At 35.5% G+C, this 16958-nt stretch overlaps 1 protein-coding gene across 1 annotated transcript in view; it reads left to right on the forward strand.

Moving 5' to 3' along the window:
* The window catches only part of LOC147626361 (putative phosphatase SPAC513.02), a 98769-nt gene extending 97110 nt beyond the window's left edge, over nt 1–1659 (forward strand). The window contains exon 10 of the mRNA XM_086816502.1: nt 1213–1659. Within this exon, the coding sequence (XP_086672628.1) occupies nt 1213–1272 (60 nt within the window). The 3' untranslated portion in view covers nt 1273–1659. The remainder of the gene's footprint in view (nt 1–1212) is intronic.
* Nucleotides 1660–16958: the final 15299 nt, after the last annotated feature.

The raw sequence follows: 16958 nt of genomic DNA on the forward strand, positions 1-16958 counted from the left end.
TCCTCTTTGTCCACCTTGTCGTAGAGGTATTCTCCGCTGGACTATTCTGGAAGCCTTAGCTAGTCAAATAAGCATGTATCTTTTCATACCAAGCTTGAGGAGCTTCTTTGAGGCTGTACAATGTCTTGCTTAATCTACATACTTTCCTTTCTTGACCATGCGCGACAAAACCCATGGGTTGACTCACATACACTTCCTCATGCAAATTCCCATTAAGGAAGGTTGTTTTGATATCCAATTGATGTACATTCCATCCATGATGGGCAGCCAATGCAATAACACTTCTGATGGTGGTAATCCTGGAAGTAGATGCAAAAGTCTCGTCATAATCAATACCCTTTTGATGAGTATATCCCTTTTCCACAAGTCTTTGCTTTGTACCTGTCTAGTACCATCACGCTTTCTTTTGACCTTATAAACCCACGTTGTACCAATATTTTCTTGCCAACAACCGAATCCCATGTGCCATTCTTATGTATGGCATCCATCTTGTCATGCATGGCTCTCATCCAATGTTCATTTTCCTAGGCTTCCTCAAAGGAGTCGAGCTCATGTGCAACACAAAGGCTACTCATCCAAGTGGCATCAGCATGATGTGGTTGTCCTGAGCTTGTAGAACCAGCTCGTGTATTGCTGTTGAGGGGAGCAGAGAGTTTGCTCACTACTTTGCTTAGAACCATAAAAAATGGGTGACTTGGAGGCCATAAGCATTCTTTTTAATGCATGCCCCTTGGAACAGCTGGTCACTGATTTGCCTGAAGAGGAATCACTTGTTGTGGCATGGCAGGTAAGATCCACGTATTTTTAAGCTTGCTTGCCACATGATAAAATGATGATGATGTGTTATCTCGTTAAGGAAAAAAGGCTATGTTTTTGTTCGTTTGCTCTTCAATTCTAGTGCATTTGTCATGGCCGAGCTTACCTTGAATACACGATGTAAACTTGGTACGGTGGTTTGTATGTGAAGATGTGATTGTGTAGTAAGGTACATAAGCCTGCACCCATTCTTGGTTACTGTGGCATGAAGAGGGATGCCATAGCATGAATTATATGATAGCAGACTTTTAGCAATCAAGGATTCCACTCCTTATCATTGTGTTTGAGAAAATCTCAAGTTCCATGGAGATTATCTGAGCTATCGTGATGAATGTGTGAAATGTTTGTAGAAGTATTTGGATTAGGTTGTTTGACTGTGGCTGGATATTGGTGCAGGAACTTAGTGGTAGACGGAAGCGCATGCAAAATTGTGAGATTCTTACAATCAAGATTTGATGCTTGAAAAAACCATGGCGGTTTGGCCTCTCTCTGGAGTTGTAATATAGTGTAATTTGCTTATCAGGCATGCTTTGATCACTTATTTTATCAATCCACAACAAAACCATAATCCTTTCCTTTTACTTCATTTCATTGCCCCACCTATATGCCAAATTTGGATAAATACAACTGTGTGTGTTCTTGGTCATCTAAGGCCTTTACACATTAGAGCCCGCCCAAACTGTGGACACCCAGTTGTGGGCATGAAGAAACTTTTTAAAAATTTAAGGATGACTGTAAATGCCTGCTTCAACATGTGTTTACACATTGGTCAGGCCCAATCTTTGGGAAAACTTTAATGTGATTGGCTGAAAAAAAAAACCATGATTGCTTCTTTGACTCTCCAATTTAAATATTCATCCCCCATGCCCATTCTTGAAGAAACTATGTGATTGGTTGAAAAGTGCTTGTCCAGTTTGTTACCACCCAGCTTTTCCCCATCCATGAGCAAAAGAAGAATGAGTAATGAGGTGGCAGTTGACTACGATTCGGAGAACTTTGGGTAGGGAGAAATGTGAACACTTGAAGATGGGGCATGCAATCCAAGGGCTCCCCTTATTTCTAGGGTGGGCTCACACGCTAGTGTGTGAACACCCTAAGAGATTAGCAATTAGGAACGATAACATGATACCTCCACTTCCCTCGAGGACCACAACAGCACTTATCCAAATTTTACACTCTACACTCAGGGTCTCCTCAAGGTGGACATGCCTCATGAAGCACCAAGTTTCATCTAGCCACTTGCACATTATGAGTTTGACTTGTTCCTTTTTTCTTTTAGTGTTGAAATAAATGCCCCATGAGTTAGCAAAACTTACTAGTGTTTCAATATATTTTCATCCTTTTGTCATCTAGAAAGTCTCAAAGATTCTAGTGTGTTGTCTTCAAAAATAGTTGCCATCATTCTATGAAGTGCAGTTTGACTAACCATAGAGAGGAAACTGAAATTGATCACTTCTTGGATGTATGAACATTAATAAAAAGTAAGCAAGTAACACTTCATCAATGCATAAACCTTCTTGAAGTATTATTACAATCAAAGCATAAGCATCAAGTGTTGAGAGTAGAAGGCCGTAAATCATGCCTAAAAGCAAGTAAATGGGGTGCATTTTTTAGGCTATCCCTTGAGTGAGTGTTCTCTCAATCACCATTAAAGTCATTAGCATTATTAAAACCATTAACTAGGTTCATGTTTTTCATATCAGATCATATAATGCCATCTCTATTAGAAAAAGTAAGATGTTGCAAAGCGTAAATATCTTGCAATTGTTGAAACGACAAGGAGTATCCTTAATGGAAAGATTCTTTTTAGATCTTTTTATGTGAGGCAGTTATTAATATTGTCTACATTCCCAACCAAGTGCAGCAAAATCTATATAATCGTTGTTCAAGCTAGAAACATTTAGCTTCACATATAGAAGTTAAGGAGTGTGAATGTTATTTATATACTCTAGGTGCGTATAGAACCAAATAAGATAAAAAAATCCACAAATTTATTTTCTTGGGATGTAGCATGATAAACTTCATGATCTTTAGGTAAAGAATATCATAACGAGTCACGACACGATATTCTAGGAACACCAAGGTCATATAGGGGAGGAGCTTTACTCTCCTTCATGAGCAACTTCTAGAGGAGAATCTTGTGAATACTGCTCTTTTGTAATAGGTACTCAAGATTTAGAAGCCAATAATTCTTTAAAACCGTACAGAACTTAAATTTATGGATGGTAGCTATGTAAGGAGAGTATGAATCCATCTTCAAAAACCACACCTAGAACTTTGTGGATCATCATTCAAAACACAAAATGTAAGTAGCGAATAGGTTTATTAGGCTAGATATAGAGTTCATGGTAGAATGGAAAAGTACAACCCATACTTGGTGGCCAAAGATTCTAAGTAGATTGAAGAATTCGACTTTCATGAAGCTTTTTGATCCCATAGCTACAATTCACACCACCCTAGCTTTGGCAACAAAAGCTATGATCTATCACACAATAGATGTAAAATTTATTCCTCATTGGAGCATCACGGGGAGTAGGTATATGTGGAGCAACCACTAGGATTAGTGATTTTTTATTCCAAAGCAAGGCATCCATGACACTCTATGGTCTAAAAGAAGATCCTCGAGTGAAGTACCATTGAGGCTTACTTTGTGAAATCGGACTCTCTTTTAGCACTTTAGATGTAAAGTTGTATGCTTTGAGTGAACATAGTATGAATATGGAAATTATCGTTTGTATTGTTGTCCTCATAAAGGATCATCAAAAATAATCTCACAAATACAATACATGCTTGGTGATGAGTTTGAGATTATTTATCTTGGGATGGTTGATTCTAGAGAATGAGGTCTAGTATGCTTTTCTTCTTCTTCTCAAGAGAAAATATCGAAGCTCATAGAAGTAGAAGTACATGTAAAGGAAGAAAAAAACATAAACTTAAGAAAAGTATATGTAGATGTATATATTTGGTCAAGCCAAGAGCTTATCTTAGCCTTGCCCAATCATGTGTCATTGGCCTTAGAGCAACAATTACAAAACTTCCCGATGTGGGTATGCTAGCTTGTGTGTTGAGTTCTCAATCCATTCACACTGGAATGCTCCTTGTCAATGGGGTGAAGGGAGAGCTCTCTTCACCTAGATGGAGACAAATCGAGATCCATCTTCACGGTGGTGGGAAAGAAGAAGAAGAAGCTAATGCAAGAGGGAAAACCTATAGACAATCCTAACTAGCATGCATCCATCAAGCAAGAAAGATTCAATAGCATACAAGCAAGCAAGATTCAATAGCATACAAGGAAGCACAGATAGAGAAGAGAAGACCTCTTAAGTATGTACACGAAGTCCTTAGACTTTCCCACCTTTAAAAACAAAGCAAATGGTAAATACAACTTTTGTGGTAGGCCAGGGCACTACGAGAAGGATTGCTACATTAAGAAGAAGATCTCCGCCAACCTCGTGGAAGAAGACACTCAAAAAGAAGATGAAGACAATACTATTGAGGCCTCACATGAGGCCAACCTTGTTGTTGAAATTGATTGGGCCTCACATGAGGCCTCACATGAGGCCAACCTTGTTGTTGAAATTGATTGGGCCTTCTAGGCCAGCTCACTTCCATCCTAATCCATTGTACTCATTATATGACTTTTGAATTCCACTTACTTTATAAACCTACAAACTAGAGTGAGTTTCACGTTGGGGTCATGTACGTTGTTACACAAGGGTGTGGACAAGTTAAACATCCCATGGGCTACTGCTAGGGGTTGGGGTCATCAAATTTGAAGGGGGCATTATTGGAAAACTTGATGTACATGGGATTTATGGATGTAAAAGAACTAACCATAGGTCTTTTGTTCAAAGGTTAAAATCCTTGTAGTAGATGTGAACTATGCTAGTAAAGGTGAAAGAATGAGGTATACTAGGAGCCAAGAGCATTTAAAGGAGCCTCCTTTGTTGACTTTGGAAGCTAGAATCTAGGTCTTGTGGAGGCTACAATCACGGAGAGGTTCTAAGGAGAGAATTTGGGAGAGAATCATGGAGCTTTATTAGCACTTAAGCTTGATAAGCATTGATCTAATCATCTTGTACCCAACCTATTTAAGAGGCACACATTTAATGGAAATCATCTCTCTCATTCTACTCATTATACCTTGTTTATGGTAAACTTTTATCATTAAGCTAATCTCTCATCTCATTAGCATGTCATTAGAACCTAAGCCATGAGCTTCCTTTTGTACTTTAAGCCTCCATGATTCCAACATGATGGACTAGAAAAAAAAACTACTGATTCATAGCTAGCAATCCCAATCAATAAGAAATGATGGCAAAGGAGGATGGATGCAATGATGGACTATAAAAAACTACTGATTCATAGCCAACCATCCTAATCAATAAAAAATGATGGCAAAGGAAGGAGCAAGCTAGCCATGACCTCGAAGGGCTATGGAGTGAACAAAAAGGTTTAGAGCATTAGAAATACTTCTAAGTGGTGTATGAGGTTCTAGCCCACTTTTGTTGTTGTGCAGGTGGACATACAAGCTGAGAGCGTACGAGTGCTACCCTTTGTCTATGTAGACCCTTTGGATATATTCTTTGTGTAGTAGGCCTCATTATGGGAGAAGATATGGCTTCTTCCATGTTTTTGCTTTATCTTTTTCTATTCCTCCATCAAGGATGCAATAATGTTAACCAACTTTAGAGATGGTAGATTGGTGAGTGTAGTGACTACGTTTCCATAGTCTTCCTATGGTAGACTTTTAAGCAACAAAGCAATGCAAATATCTTCATCAATGTTCATTTTAATGCCTGAAAGTTGAGTTGTGAGACTCTTCATATGGTTAAGATGTGTAGCAAGCGAGTCTTCTTTCATGTTGAGCTCAAACAATTGGATTAGCATGTTAATCTTGAGCTCTTGGCTTGCACTCCAAAGAGTTTTTCCAACTCTTCCCAAGTGTCTATTCCATCAATATGATGAATGAATTGATCACTAAGACCTAAAACTTTCTCGTCTTTGGACACCCATGTGGCTTTAGCATCCCTTGTTATCCCACATTCTATGTTCTATAACCCCTTTCTCATTGGTATAAATTTTACTTTGGTTTTCTATGTATGGAATGAATGACCCTCAAATTTATCAATTTTAGTGGAGGTGGCCATGTGAGTGAAGAGGGAAGATCTTACTATATAGTTTTTTCTTTGTTAATACAAGTAGCGCAAAAAAATGATGATCAAGACTTGATTATTGTAAAAAAATGAGCTGACTTGAAATGCCTAATTTGAGGTAGTAAATCAAGGGGTTTTTTAAAATTAATGCAATAGGATGAAGGAGAGACTTCCTGGCATTGATTTTTGAACCCTCAAACACCAAGATTAGTGAATAAATAGGGCTAATAACTCACTATTATGAGATTCAGTAGAAAAGAGCATGACAGAGTGGATCTCACCAACCAGCAAATAAATCACCACTAAAATTCATGAGTGGGTGCCTCTTGAACCCAGTTAAAATTGAGGTAGTAAATCAAGGGGTTTTTTAAAATTAATGCAATAGGATGAAGGAGAGACTTCCTAGCATTGATTTTTGAACCCTCAAACACCAAGATTAGTGAATAAATAGGGCTAATAACTCACTATTATGAGATTCAGTAGAAAAGAGCATGACAGAGTGGATCTCACCAACCAGCAAATAAATCACCACTAAAATTCATGAGTGGGTGCCTCTTGAACCCAATTAGAAGCCCACAAAAGAAATTTCACCAATTGCAACTGTAGGCACCGATTTCTACATTTTTCGACTGATTTTTGACGCATAATTTTTTGTGTGTGCATTTTTACGATGATTTCAAATTTGGTTGAATCTGTATAACTATAGATAGAGCTTGATGTCAGCTTTCTTTTGAACTAAAAAGTTATAAAAAAAGTTGAGTATACGGGGAGAACGGAGCAAAAAACTATAGGGTGGTTTTTCTGCCTAGTAGTGATAGTTAGGAAAACTCTTAAAATGCTAGCTAGTAATTATGCATAAATATTGATAATTACACTCTTAATAACATTGATCTGATATCAAATGTTGGAATCATGGAGGCTTAAAGTACACAAGAAAGCTCATGGTGTAGGTGCTATGACATGCTAATGAGATGAGAGATTAGCTTAGTGACAAAAGTTCAGCATAAACAAGGCATAATGAGTAGAACAAGAGAGATGATTTCCATTAGATGTGTGCTTCTTATATAGGTTGAGTACAAGATGATTAGGTCAATGCTAATCAAGCTTATATGCTAATAAAGTTCCATGATTCTCTCCCTAGAATCTTTCCCTGGAATCTCTCCATGATTGTAGCCTCCACATGCCCTAGATTCTAGCTTCGAAAGTCAACAAAGGAGGATCCTTTAAATGCTCCTGGGTCCTAGTACACCTCATGGATTCTTTCACCTTTACCAGCATAGTTTACGTCTATTGTTCAAGGCTTTTAATCTTTGAACAAATGACCTAGGCTTAATTCTTTTACATCCATAAATCCCATGTACATCAATTTGTCCAATACATCATTGCAATTATCTCTGTAAGATTCCTCCCCCAACTCCCTTTTTGATGTCTAGTATCTTCCCCTGTAATCAACCCTCTTCAGAAATATAAAGACCCTGTTGCTAACTAATTTAGCCTAGAGAGAGAAAAATTATTCTAGAGAGAGAATATTCAGATTTTGAATATTATTGGATAGAAAAATATCTCTTATAATTCAGATGAGTTCCCCTGAAACAGAAATTCAAAAAGAATTTTCCAATGTGCAATTGGAATTAATTGGAAATAGGTATAAAGAACCTTAGTCTAAGGGTCTAGATTTTCAGAAATCTTTAGACTATGGTCCAATTAAGGTTCCTATGGACCAATAGCATCAATCCATGTGTAGGGAGGAGATAAATCCAACTTGTAAAAAGAAAATACCCAAAAATGAGTAAATGCTCACATGAGGTGAAGAGTTGAAAATGTACAAGGATTATTAGTAAAAAACTATGAGCAATATTAAAAATATGACATATGTAAGGAAGGGGAATTCTTTAAAGGAGGTGCATATTTCACATAAGATGAAGAGTTGAAAATGTACAAGGATTATTAGTAAAAAACTATGAGCAATATTAAAAATATGACATATGTAAGGAAGGGGAATTCTTTAAAGGAGGTGCATATTTCACATAAGATGAAGAGTTGAAAATGTACAAGGATTATTAGTAAAAAACTATGAGCAATATTAAAAATATGACATATGTAAGGAAGGGGAATTCTTTAAAGGAGGTGCATATTTCACATAAGATGAAGAGTTGAAAATGTACAAGGATTATTAGTAAAAAAAAAAACTATGAGCAATATTAAAATGATTCCATTATGACACATATGTAAGGAAGAGGAGTTCTTTAAAGGAGGTGCATAATTCACATGCTTGAATGAGTTTTAAACTCATAAAAAATTGAGATATTTCATCTCTCCTCTCTCCTCATTCAAGTCTAGTTCCAAAAAGTTAGCTTAACTGACCTAAAAATGGTCAAATATTGACCAAACTGATTTAGAAAATTCTAGAATCAGTTTGTTTGGTTAGGAGCTCAATTTTTCCTATAAATAGAAGCCTCCCCCTTGTTGAAAAATATATAGTGTTTATGCATCGTTACTCTACTCCACCTAAGCCAAGAACTGTGAATTGATTTAATAATTCACTAGTTTTTGGAGCTTCCCTCTTTCTTCAATCCCCATTAGTGGCTCCATCAACATACTTAACCAATTGATTGGTTGGGGGCCTCTACCGTGAACAAAGAATCAAGAAAATTGTAAGGTAATTAGTGAATATTGCTCTTTTCTATAATTTCTCAATGTTTCTCTCTTCTCAACCCCTCTCAAGCTTGAGAAGTTTAATTGGTATGGTTTTTTTTAAATGCTATTGAAGTTTGAATAGTAGTGAAGAGTTACATAATGCTATTGAAGTTAAATTTCATTTATGTTTAAATTCTAATGATTTTTATGTAAATTCTCTCTCTCACTCAAGAAATGGTCATACTCATGACCGTTCTCAATCCAAATCAAGCTTTTCATAAAGCTTTTCCTTAACCCAAGATTAAGCTATGCTTGAGGCCAAATTAATGGCTTTTTTCTATGCTTTTAGTTTATGTATATTAATGATTCAATCCATTATGGATTAATAATCCAATTAGAGATTATTTTAATTATTTCCTTAATGATAAGCATTATCCCTTAGAAATATTGAGATTTATCAGTCATAGCAGCGGAGCTATGGCAAAATTTTTATAAAAATTATGCATAAAATAATCTCATTCAAAGCATAAAAAGAGGATTTCCTACCATATTCTAGGAATTATCATCCTAGATTAATTGAAAGAATCTCATTATAATCATGGAGAAATTGAATTTTAATATCATGCATAATGGATAAATTTTTATATCAAAAGTGTTATTTTTATCATTTTTATTTTCATGCATAGAAGTATGCATAATGGATAAATTTTTATATCAAAAGTGTTATTTTTATCATTTTTATTTTCATGCATAGAAGTATGCATAAAGGATAAATTTTTATATTAAAAGTGTTACTTTTATCATTTTTTATTTTTCATGCATAGAAGTATGCATAAAGGAAAATTTTTTATATCAAAAGTGTTACTTTTATTATTTTTAATTTTCATGCATAGAAGTATGCATAAAGGAAAATTTTTTATATCAAAAGAGTTACTTTTATCACTTTTAATTTTCATGCATAGAAGTATGCATAAAGGAAAATTTTTTATATCAAAAGTGTTACTTTTATTATTTTTAATTTTCATGTATAGAAGTATGCATAAAGGAAAATTTTTTATATCAAAAGAGTTACTTTTATCACTTTTAATTTTCATGCATAGAAGTATGCATAAAGGAAAATTTTTTATATCAAAAGTGTTACTTTTATCATTTTTAATTTTCATGCATAGAAGTATGCATAAAAGATAATTTTTATATTAAAAGTGTTACTTTTACCATTTTTAATTTTCATGCATAGAAGTATGCATAAAGGAAAATTTTTATATCAAAAGTGTTACTTTTATCATTTTTAATTTTCATGCATAGAAGTATGCATAAAGGATAATTTTTTTTAATATCAAAAGTGATACTTTTATCATATTGGATTTCATGCATAGAGGTATGCATAAAAGTTGATTATTTTATTATAAAAGTGTAACTTTTATCATAATTGGAATTCATGCATGGAGGTATGCATAAAAGATATTCTTTTTATACTAAAAGTGTGATTTTTATCATAAATGGATTTTATGCATAACTTAGATGCATAAGAGAAATTCTTTTATTCTAAAAGTGTAATTCCTACCAAATTGACTTTATGCATAAGAAGATGCATTTTAAAAAAATGATTTTTAATTCAAAAGTGTCATTCTCATCTAAATTGAATTTATGCATAGGAAGATGCATAAAAGATTGAATTTTAATTCAAAAGTGTCATTTTCATTTAAAATGAATTTATGCATAGGAAGATGCATAAAAGATTGATTTTTCTTCAGAAGTATTAATCTCCTTAAATGGAATTTATGCATAAGTAAATGTGTAAAGAAATCTTATATCAAATATAAGAGTTCTCTTGTATTCTATAAATAGATATGAGATGTGATAGGATGTGATAAGAGGTATATAAGAGATGATAAGAGGTGATAAGATGAATTAAGATGTGATAAGATGTGTATGGGATGAGGTAAGAAGTGTATGTGATAGGATAAGATGTATATGGGTTGTGATAGGGTGAAAATGGATGTATGTATGTGGATGTGTGGATATGGAGATGGGAGTGTGGATGTATGAACATGAAAATGGATATATGCATGAAGATGTATATGCATAGATGTAATGTGGATGTGGATGTATGTATGTATGTGGATGTAGATGTGGATGTATAGATGTGAATGGGAATGGGGATGTGGATGTATGTGAATGTGAATGTAGATGTGGATGTATGTGAATGTGAATGTAGATGTGAATGTGGAATGTGGATGTATGGGAATGTGGATGTGGATGTATGTGAATGTGAATGTAGATGTGGATGTATAGATGTGAATGTGGAATGTGGATGTGGATGTATGTATGTATGTGGATGTAGATGTGGATGTATGGACGTGTATGTATGAATGTGGATATGGGATGTGGATGTATAAATGAGGATGTGAAAATGGAGGTAAGCATGTAGATGTGGATGCATGTATGTGAATGTGAATGTAGATGTGAATGTGGAATGTGGATGTATAGATGTGGATGTATGGGAATGTGGATGTGGATGTATGTGAATGTGAATGTAGATGTGGATGTATAGATGTGAATGTGGAATGTGGATGTGGATGTATGTATGTATGTGGATGTAGATGTGGATGTATGGATGTGTATGTATGAATGTGGATATGGGATGTGGATGTATAAATGAGGATGTGAAAATGGAGATAAGCATGTAGATGTGGATGTATGGATGTGAATGTGGATGTGGATGTGGATGTATGGATGTGGATATGGATGTGAATATATGATATGTGATGTGAAGGAATCTGAAGTGAAGAGATGGAAAAGGAGGTGATTGGATGAGTACACATATACATGGAATGTGGAATAAGTAATGTGGATTAATGAGGGATAATGTGAAAAAAATAGAGTTAATATAGAAACTGTATTTGTAAACTGTTTGTAAATGCTGTTTGTAAATGGCTGTTTTATGTCAAGAATGCTGGGGAAGCATTTTGACCGTCATGTGATTAAGGTTGTGGAGACCTAACTGATAAAGTTGCAACTGCTGACGGAGAGTCAATGGAGGACGTCTCGCGTAGCAAGGTCGACCGAGGTCTTGACCAGCCTCGGTTCGATTAAAATGGTGAGCTTCCGGTACGGTGGATGAGGGACCAAGGAAGCGGCCTATGAGTGAAGCGCTAGGTCACCTGCGAAGGATCCTAGAGGGTGCTGACCATACGGTGCTCGGGCTCTGGGTCGCCTAGGATACCCACGCGTGCGTCGAGGAAGATATTGGAACAAGGAGTAAGAGTTGTTTTGTGAAACCGGGCATGGATCTGGTTGACTGACCTTGCTGGTCCTCAACGGATGAGTCCATGGCTCTTTTATATGGATCTGTTGGTTGATCTTGCTGATCTTCAACGAGAGTCCATCTTGATAAGTGATTATATTGCCGAGTATTATGGGCTAGGAACTATGGAAACGGCCTCTGTGTGGACAGGTGGTGAGCGTTCTAGTTGCCAATGATGCCATAGATACTCTGATGAAGGAATGATGGGAAATTATGAATCAACTGGATAAATTGGAGAATGGATGATCAGTGGTACTATGGTTTCATTAAAGGATTGTTTTAAAGTTAGCTGATGCTAAGAAAAAGGCAATTTTCATATTGGGTGTGTAAGTGGTGTGGCTAGTTTTATGTTTGCATGAATTTCCGGCTAGGGGGCCTTGGAACTCTTTTCCTTGGTACCCGGGAACAAAACCTAACCAAATTCCAAATTGGATCCCATCACTACAGTGGTTGGGCGGTTGGCTAACCCATGGGATCGGATGGGGTTAGGCTGGACTGATGGATCCGTAAATCGAGATTTAATTTCTATTATTACGATAGATGAAATAAATCCCGGAAAGAAATTGTTCTATGGATAGGAATCAACGGCTGTGCCTCTTGATGGGGAAAAAAAGCGTTGATCCCAATGATCCAAGTACAAGTTTCTTCCTTGATTTGACCAAGTACCGTTAAAGGTGCAGTCAGATCAGTTGATCCGTAATGATCTTGACTACGTTAGAGTAAAAAATTATCCTGGTGGAATCGCCCGTGCTTTCCGGGTAAGGGAAGTTTTTTCCGGGTTCGGTTTTGGAAAAACCGACGGATTAGTCTCTTGTCCGGATATCCGTGGACGAGGCCCCGAATGTGGGACCCCTGTCCCGTGCGAGAAGTGCTACTTCCGCTGCTAGTACCCCGAATCCGTCGCGTGGTGGGAACAGGGGGATCTCACAGTTGGTATCAGAGCGAATTGGTTAATAAAGATCAACTGAGAAGACAAATATGTCAAAAATTTATGTAGAAACACAAAAAGGTTGTAATTGTGTGATATAATTCATACAAATTGATATTCAAACTGAAATTCGTAATTTGGTAATTGGGTCTTCAGATAGAAGTACCGCAATTATATAGAATCCCTGACTTGCTTGAGGCCTAGACATGATGGTATTTACCTTATAATTCCAAGAGCCACGACTACCCGTATATACCGAGAGTATACTGCAGCTCTTTACTGACAGTATATACGAGTAAATCTAAGACTTGAAATTATAAGCGTTAATGCTATCCAGATGATGAATTTGAATGTGGTTGATATGATTTTTAATTCTGTTTGGGAACTGATGAATTGATTGGGATTCTGATTGAAAAATGATGATTTTTAAAATTTAGTTGAAATATAATAACTTGAGCAAAACCGCAATGAGGATGAATGGGACGAGTCCCTGTAATGATAAATGATGATAATGATTTCAACAAATCACTATGAGATTAGTGGATGGTGCTGTCAAAGTACTACTGTTAACACTTGACTCGGTATATCAAGTTAAGGGATGACAAATTGAAAACTTGCTTGACTGAAATTCCCGTGGAGGAATGTTCAGAAAGAAAAAATTTCGATCTGATGGACCATTATCATGTTAAAGATATGAATGATATGATCTGAAATGAATTTATTTAATGATGAGTTCTATATAAGGGATATTTATCCCCGTATTCTGTTGGGTTGACCAGAATATAAGGAACCCTAGAATAAATTGGATCTTAAGAAAAAGAGTTGTCCTCTACTTGGCGAGATGAGGACATCTCGCACTTTTTTTAAGTGGGGTAGAATGTAAGATTCCTCCCCAGCCTTCGAGGCATACAGGAGTAAGAATCTCCCTTTTTGATCTTAAAATTATTCCCTCTCAAAAATAAAAGAAAGATTCTGTTAAAAAAAAAAAAAAAAAGAAGACCCTTTCCCTAGAATACTTCTCAGGAGTCACGCTGTTTTAAGGATTCAGAACAATGAGTTCAGAAGTGAAAATCGGTGTTTTGGATACCAAGGTTTTGGTCTTCATTTGAGTACGGCACAAAAGAAGTTCTTTATCTATTGGGGAGTTTAAGAAGTTATCCCCCAGATATTGTGAGCCTTATCTGACTTCAATGAAAGTAGATGACTTAGCCTACAAGCTTCTTTTATCTCTTCATCTCAAAATTCTTAATGCCTTCTATAGAAAAATGTGTCAAACCCAAATCATGGAAAGACGGTAAAACTTCAGTGGCAAGTTACCGTTGGCTTCTAAGTTACGCTAGCTCCTTCCTTTATATAAGTCGTAACTTTTACTTGTCGCTCACAGTAATCTTACTTCCATCGATCTCCTTTCTTTCTTAATCTCCTTCATGGCTTGGCAACAAGAACTAGTTTTATCCATAATGATTCCTCACCTTCAAGACGCAAGTGAGTCTGTGAAGAAAGATTTTATAGAACAGTATGAGCGCTCACTTTTCCCTCACTTGGGAACTTCTGTAGCACAGACCAAATGGCGGACCTATCAAGACATAACTAGGGTAACACCCTGGGGTCAGCAACATTTTCGTAATAATGTCCGCTTGGCCATGGTTATTGAAGCTTTGGGTTTGGGTTCCCGATACTACTGCGTCATGAGATCAAGGCATCTTGGGTTTTCTGAGCGGGTCTTCTTACTGGCGTGTTTTCTTCCTCATGAGAAGATATGCCTTTACCCCGTTTTTGGCCTGCCTCTCAGAGGTCCTTTTGTTAGAACACCTCATACCACTGAGATAGGTGCGGCAATAACCAACAGAATTATTCCCATAGATGAGTTACCTTATACATGCGCAGCTTGTGAGTGCTACTTTTGTGACCATATGATGGACGGGCTTATGGAAGTGTAAAGAGTTCCTCTATCTTTACTGTATAAGTTCCGGGAATGAATAAAGTTTAAATCTTGTTCGTATTTTGAATCTTGCTCTCTTTAAGACTTATCTTGGTGGTTAATCTTGATTAAATTTTTTTTTCGTGAATCTTGCGAAATTATCACAAGTTGCGAGATGAGGACATCTCGCGTTTTTTAAGTGGGGTAGAATGTAAGATTCCTCCCCCAACTCCCTTTTTGATGTCTAGTATCTTCCCCTGTAATCAACCCTCTTCAGAAATATAAAGACCCTGTTGCTAACTAATTTAGCCTAGAGAGAGAAAAATTATTCTAGAGAGAGAATATTCAGATTTTGAATATTATTGGATAGAAAAATATCTCTTATAATTCAGATGAGTTCCCCTGAAACAGAAATTCAAAAAGAATTTTCCAATGTGCAATTGGAATTAATTGGAAATAGGTATAAAGAACCTTAGTCTAAGGGTCTAGATTTTCAGAAATCTTTAGACTATGGTCCAATTAAGGTTCCTATGGACCAATAGCATCAATCCATGTGTAGGGAGGAGATAAATCCAACTTGTAAAAAGAAAATACCCAAAAATGAGTAAATGCTCACATGAGGTGAAGAGTTGAAAATGTACAAGGATTATTAGTAAAAAACTATGAGCAATATTAAAAATATGACATATGTAAGGAAGGGGAATTCTTTAAAGGAGGTGCATATTTCACATAAGATGAAGAGTTGAAAATGTACAAGGATTATTAGTAAAAAACTATGAGCAATATTAAAAATATGACATATGTAAGGAAGGGGAATTCTTTAAAGGAGGTGCATATTTCACATAAGATGAAGAGTTGAAAATGTACAAGGATTATTAGTAAAAAACTATGAGCAATATTAAAAATATGACATATGTAAGGAAGGGGAATTCTTTAAAGGAGGTGCATATTTCACATAAGATGAAGAGTTGAAAATGTACAAGGATTATTAGTAAAAAAAAAACTATGAGCAATATTAAAATGATTCCATTATGACACATATGTAAGGAAGAGGAGTTCTTTAAAGGAGGTGCATAATTCACATGCTTGAATGAGTTTTAAACTCATAAAAAATTGAGATATTTCATCTCTCCTCTCTCCTCATTCAAGTCTAGTTCCAAAAAGTTAGCTTAACTGACCTAAAAATGGTCAAATATTGACCAAACTGATTTAGAAAATTCTAGAATCAGTTTGTTTGGTTAGGAGCTCAATTTTTCCTATAAATAGAAGCCTCCCCCTTGTTGAAAAATATATAGTGTTTATGCATCGTTACTCTACTCCACCTAAGCCAAGAACTGTGAATTGATTTAATAATTCACTAGTTTTTGGAGCTTCCCTCTTTCTTCAATCCCCATTAGTGGCTCCATCAACATACTTAACCAATTGATTGGTTGGGGGCCTCTACCGTGAACAAAGAATCAAGAAAATTGTAAGGTAATTAGTGAATATTGCTCTTTTCTATAATTTCTCAATGTTTCTCTCTTCTCAACCCCTCTCAAGCTTGAGAAGTTTAATTGGTATGGTTTTTTTTAAATGCTATTGAAGTTTGAATAGTAGTGAAGAGTTACATAATGCTATTGAAGTTAAATTTCATTTATGTTTAAATTCTAATGATTTTTATGTAAATTCTCTCTCTCACTCAAGAAATGGTCATACTCATGACCGTTCTCAATCCAAATCAAGCTTTTCATAAAGCTTTTCCTTAACCCAAGATTAAGCTATGCTTGAGGCCAAATTAATGGCTTTTTTCTATGCTTTTAGTTTATGTATATTAATGATTCAATCCATTATGGATTAATAATCCAATTAGAGATTATTTTAATTATTTCCTTAATGATAAGCATTATCCCTTAGAAATATTGAGATTTATCAGTCATAGCAGCGGAGCTATGGCAAAATTTTTATAAAAATTATGCATAAAATAATCTCATTCAAAGCATAAAAAGAGGATTTCCTACCATATTCTAGGAATTATCATCCTAGATTAATTGAAAGAATCTCATTATAATCATGGAGAAATTGAATTTTAATATCATGCATAATGGATAAATTTTTATATCAAAAGTGTTATTTTTATCATTTTTATTTTCATGCATAGAAGTATGCATAATGGATAAATTTTTATATCAAAAGTGTTATTTTTATCATTTTTAT

This window comes from Cibotium barometz, chromosome 22 (assembly GCF_041138505.1).
Source record: "Cibotium barometz isolate CiBa-2024 chromosome 22, ASM4113850v1, whole genome shotgun sequence".
Classification (NCBI taxonomy): Eukaryota; Viridiplantae; Streptophyta; class Polypodiopsida; order Cyatheales; family Cibotiaceae; genus Cibotium; species Cibotium barometz.